The 6000-nt window shown below is 49.1% G+C and overlaps 1 protein-coding gene across 23 annotated transcripts in view; it reads right to left on the reverse strand.

The window, feature by feature from the left end:
* Positions 1-6000, reverse strand: part of dlg2 (discs, large homolog 2 (Drosophila)) — a 155089-nt gene that overhangs the window by 73173 nt on the left and 75916 nt on the right. For 2 of the 23 annotated variants that reach the window (XM_035535301.1, XM_035535292.1), the window contains exon 1: positions 2122-2263. The exons of the other annotated variants lie outside the window; for them this stretch is intronic. In XM_035535301.1, coding sequence (XP_035391194.1) covers positions 2122-2199 — 78 coding nt within the window. In that variant the 5' untranslated portion in view covers positions 2200-2263. Of the gene's footprint in view, positions 1-2121; positions 2264-6000 lie in introns of those variants that run through there. 23 annotated transcript variants of the gene reach the window in all.

The following is a 6000-nucleotide window of genomic DNA, read 5'->3' on the forward strand; positions in this document are numbered from 1 at the left end:
ATCCAGACCTGTGTGGACTCAGCAGTAAAGATATCATGAGGCATATAAGCCTGTGCTAGTGTGTGCAAGAGTCATATTAACACTTAATAATCTTTAGCACTGCATTTAAAAACGGGCATTTAAAGTCACTTTCTACTACATGGCTGTCTGAACCCACTCTCGGAACCTTTCAGCAACTGAATGAGCTGAGTCAGGGAATAGATTAACTGTAGGTGGCGCTCAGGAGCCCCAGGAACGCAGGCACTGAGCACCCTGGCCTGGGCTGCTGCCTCCATCTGGCATGCCAGGAAGCTGGGACGTGAGGCACAGGCGGCCCGGGAGCACCAATGCACTTCCACACCACCCAGGACACCCACCGTGGCCTCATAAAGGGGTGCGTGCAGAGGTGGGAATCAGAACATGGGCACAAATAAGGGTTAGAAACAGTGAGTGTATGTGTGTGTGTGTGAGTGAGTGAACGAGAAAGAGAGAGAACGAGAGAGGGAGAGAGAAAGAAAAGGAAGGAGGGGGTCCTTGATCGCTTCACCAAAATACCAAGCTTTAGGTTGCTAGGCAGCAACTAGCAAGGTGTTTCAAGTAAAGAATAGGCATACAAAAAACACACAAATGCACACACACACGCAGGCGAAAGGAATTTCCCTGCAGCTGAGGGGAATGAAGCCTTTTGCCAGTGCCAGAAAGAGTGACGAACCTCCCCACGACCTTTCAACTGCAGAACAACACTGTCACATGCCTCACCACACACCATCAGCCCTGATGCAAACACACACCTCAGTGTAATACATAAGCAGCCCACATGTTCGCGCACGCACGCACGCGCACACACACACAGCACATCCAATCAAAGCTCCATTTAGTGTGAGCACGTAGATATTTCCATTTTCAGATTCAATTTTGGCTGAAGAGCGGAGCAGGTGCCACGCAGGGACACAGCCACTGTTCACAGAGCCACATGGACAAAATGGAAACAGACAGAATCGCTCATCCCACTGTCGGGTCGGCCAAGAGCGCAGGAGCAGGGTGGAGCAGGAACCCAGCGAGGAAAGACCAGTGGGATGAAGATGTACAGGTTCCCGCGTGGGGACGTCTCAGGCCTGGCTCCAGCCTCAAGGTGGAGTTTTCTCTTCACGTGCGTCAAGTACCGGGAAAACGGTGCAGCCGTGTTGCCCACGGCGACCAGAACTGCTGAAGTCAAATGGCTAATTAGTTGATGATTCAGTCATACGGTCACGGTGCACGGTCTGATGACAAGCAAGCGCCTAGGTGCAGGGGGGGGGAGCTTCCTGAAAGCAGACTTTCAGTGTATGGTGGGAACAGCGCATAGGAAACAGCACGCAAGTGCTGATGCAGAGTCCTGTTAACACGATTCGTGGTCAGCACAAAGGGAAGGGGCCATTATTTTTTAAGGGAGTGGTTACCAAGGTTACTTCCAGCCCATAATAGAAGTGGAAGCCATCTAGAATCTAAATTGAGCCACAGAGGTTTATTCAAAATCTCTTAAAATGTGGATGCTACGATTATATCAGTGCCTGGCCAGCACTTTAGACATGGAGGTTAGTGGCAGAGGACACAAAAATCCCTAAACACTCTTAGGACTTAAGACTTGGCAATGAGGACTAAAACTTTTTAGGGGAGGGAGGAAGGGAGGAATAAGAGAGCGAGAGAGAAAGTGGCATAGAAAGAGACAAATCAGAACAAGCAGAATCATAAGCGGGTCTGTTGTGGTTAATGAGAAAAGCAAAGACACTTACAAACCCATGTGTGAGATCTGAGATCACAAACATGGGATGAGCCATCCTCATAACTCGCTTTCACTCTGGATGACGCCCGCCAACCCCTTCACACAGGGCGCAGGGCAAGCTACCCCAGCCCCCACAACCTGGGATCCCTCCACAATCTACCACACTGTGGACCCAAGCCGAACTCAGATCCAAGGCTGTAACCCACAGCTTAGCACAGAGAATCCCCCCCACCACACACACACACAGTCACATGCAGCCATATGAATCCAAAGCATGATGCAGCAGATCAGAATCGGCTCTGATCAACACTGCTATATACAAGGTGCCATCCCATCCCCGTCCGGATCTTGGAATAGTGTAGCATCACTCCGCTGCCTACCTTCTGCATCTTTGCTTTCCTGGCGTTTTGCACGAGCCTGCGTCCCAGCTTCTTGGCGTACCAGATGGAAGCCAGCATAGCGGATCAGAGCGCAGTCCCTGTGTATGAACGATGAGTACACAGCAGAGCACGGATGCTAACAGCGGCCAGCCAGCACGGGCGAAAGAGTGCGTGTGTGTGAGAGAGAGGCACCTCACACTGCTGTCCCCTCAGCAATATTACACACACACGCACAGCCCACAGCAGGTGAGGCAGAGATTGTGAGTGAGTGGGAGAAAGCGAGTATGTGCGTGTGTGTGAGAGTGAGAGAGAGAGCGAGAGAGAGAGAGAGAGAGAGAGAGAGAGAGGGACTTGAGGACAAGACACTAAACATCTCCAGAAATATCTCTCTCTTTCTCCTCACATGCACCTTCCCCAAAATCCTTCTGCTCTTCCTTGTTTGAAGATTTATTTGCATATTGCCAGGGGGAGGTTGTGCCTGTCCATCTATCCCTCCCAATACAACTCTACACAGACAAACCCCACCCCACATATCCACAAACAGCCCCACACAAACCCAAACAGCCAAAACCAGCCTCACACCTACCACAGTCCCACACTCTCACACGTCATTCACTCACTCAAACTCTCAGGCATACACCATCATAGTCAATCAAATTCTTATGCCTTCAGTGTAAAACTCTCTCACACACCATCATAGTGTGCGACACACACTGTCAAACAGTAATGAGTACACTATCATAGTAGCTCACATATGCTATTAAACTTTCATTCCCACAACATGCTTTCCCCTCACACACTATTATTCTTTGTCTTAGGTGTGTGCGCACGAGAGCTGAAGAGCAAGTGTGAGACGTCCAGTAGTGGACGCGTGGGAGTTTAATGGAGTATGAAAGGGAGTATGGTGGTGGTTGAAGGAGAGTTTGATCGTCGGTCTCACACACGCACTATGACACTGTATGCACAAGAGTTTGACAGTGAGTGTGAGACCGTGACAGCATACGCATGAGAGCGTGTGTGAGGGTATGATATGCACAAGAGTTTGACAGTGAGTGTGAGACCGTGACAGCATACGCATGAGAGCGTGTGTGAGGGTATGATATGCACAAGAGTTTGACAGTGAGTGTGAGACCGTGACAGCATACGCATGAGAGCGTGTGTGAGGGTATGATATGCGAAAGAGTTTGATTGTGGACGAGTATGACGGTGTGTGGAAGTCGTCGAGTATGAAGAACAGCCTAAGTCATCCCTCATATTTCTTCTGCCCGTCACATATACACTGAGCAGTGCAATGGCCTCGCAGTCAGGTCTGACAGCATTATGTTAACCACAAATCGGCATCTAGTTTTGTACACTTTGATCAGGCTGTGCCCCAGAAGTCCATGACAAACCACAGCAGGTTGAGCCAGAACACTGTGGTGGGAGGCTCTTGTGTGAAAGCAGCTCGCATTAACCGGGGGACTAACACGTGACGGGCGGAGAGGCATGGACGCGATCCGGCTGGTGAAGGATCTGCTAAAGCTCGCTGTCTCTTAACAGCTCCGCAGATGGACACGAAGATCACATGCATGCCGTGCTCGCATGTGTACATGTGCTGAGGCTTAAAGGGGCTCTGATCAGCTGTTTCACTTGCTGCTGAATGAAGCTTACCATGTTGGTTCACGCCCAGGTTCCAGGTTCGCAGCGTCATCTACGTCTCAGCTACTAGTTATCCGCGCCTCACCGTCATGCGGTGAACTTTGTTACAGAGCTTTGTACCTCAGATCGCATACGGAATGATACGAGATGAATGTCACAAAGCTGAGAGAGTTGAAATATTTTTTAGGACGGTGGTATGCTGGTAGGGCTGACCAGGACAAGCCATGGAACACCACAAGTGGCAAATAATCTGGCTAAGGACGAGAATAACCATATACTGAATACTGCATGGAACACAATATTTTTAAAATAACTAAATAAAACACAATGAGACCTTCTGAGAACTCTTGGGCAAATCGATGTACAGCAGAGTAAGTAGTCAGCAATTTACCTGAATAATGGATGGACTGTTATACACGAGAGACCTGGGTTAAGGATCGCAAAAAGCCCTGGAGGAAAACTTCACATCCTCCACAACCTTGTCTCATGTAACAAAAAGGAAAAAAACAACAGGTAGCAGGCTAAATACATTAGCTATACTGAAATGAAGGTTACCAAACCTACGGAAACCTACCGAGAGTGAGTCCACGCTCATTCCATTTGGATCCAAATAAACCAAGATACCTTTTGGTACATCTAGGCAGTGGAAGGGCAATTGGTGATGCATTGGAAACCAAACACATCCTCTATCTAAACATGGCCGACTGGGAGGGGGTTATGGCGGTCCTGACCGCAGGGGGGCGCGCTGCTGTGCACCAGCTCACACCAGCCATCGTTTGTAATAATAAAGGACAACGGCACCCGCGTTCGTTCAATTGCCAAGCTTCCGGTGTTAGCTAAATTTACACGAGGCTACCAACACGCGACTGGACTGTTAAGATAAGGGTGGCTCTTAAAGACACTAATTTATTCACGTGCACACCGGGATTAAAGGTGAAGTCCATGAATAATTCACGCGGACTCGCATTGCTAACCTACAAACCACGTGCAGGCGACTTGCGGGGAGATTGGGCAAACACGAGGCGCACGTGCGAGGCGGGTCTCGCCGTCATATGCTACTGCTCATTGCACGCACCTGCTATGGGAAAAGCGAAGGCTGCAGAATGACTTTGCGTGGTGGTAATTAAGGACGCGCGCGAGCCGCCCAAGACCCGTGCTCATTTGCATGCTGCACGCCTTTGGAATGTCCACCACTTTGTCAGATGAGCTTTGTTTTAATAGACCCCATTAAACTCGAGTGCTTTCAGCACTGCCAAGCACATGTCATGTTCTCTGCATTGTCACCACAATGATTGTTTTTTATGATCTCTGTAGCAACTCACTTCATTTCTGAAAACAGTTTCATAGTTTTTCATTATATAGTGAACATTTGAACTATTTTGGGTTAATACTATGCGTTAGAATATCCCTATTATATACTTCTTTTATGTGTGGGCTGGAAAGGAAAGAGGATTTACATGAACTAACTACCAGCCCACTGCAGAAAAAAAGAATCTGAAGTATTCTGGGTAAAAGAGCCAACATGTTCAGGATACAATTTGCCAGAGTACACTGTGGTGAGGGGTGCACTCCTCAGCATGTGATCCTCCCTCGCACATTTCCTGGCCTTTATGGAAATGTGTTAATACAGTGGGCACTTTCTGCTGACTAATATAGCAAAGAGGGGCACTGTAGGCCAAGAGCCCTGCTCACAGTGTCACCCAGGGACCATCTGGAGAGTCTTCAAGTGAGTATTGCCCCAGTGGCACACTGAAATTCAGCCGAGAGAAGTGAGCCACAGTACACAGGCATCCCACACACACACACACACACACACACACACACACACACAAAGGACCTGCTGTCACACAAGTACCACAGCAGCAGCACAGCCACTGCCACAAAAACACTCCCAATTCCCACACCGCTAGTAAGTACCCTGAGAGTCCAGCCACGTGGTGGAAAACTTCTCTCCTTTCCTAAAAAGGTAAAGTTATAGCCTGGTCAGATGTGTCACTCAGGGGGACGGTGTTGAAATCAATTATCGCAGCCAAAGGTGCGGCAGCGGCACGGTCAGGCGAGTGAGAACAGTCCCGCGTTCCTGTCTCGTCCCTGCAGTGTGTGTTTAAGCGGTTGAAATACAGACTGCTCTGAGCAAACCAATAAAGCCAGCCTGGCAGGATTAGAAGTGCACTTAAGATGAGAGGTTGGGGGAGAGGGGGTTGGTGAGACAGCAAGGCCATATTAGGCGTATATCATACT

This window comes from Electrophorus electricus, chromosome 17 (assembly GCF_013358815.1).
Source record: "Electrophorus electricus isolate fEleEle1 chromosome 17, fEleEle1.pri, whole genome shotgun sequence".
Taxonomy (NCBI): domain Eukaryota; kingdom Metazoa; phylum Chordata; class Actinopteri; order Gymnotiformes; family Gymnotidae; genus Electrophorus; species Electrophorus electricus.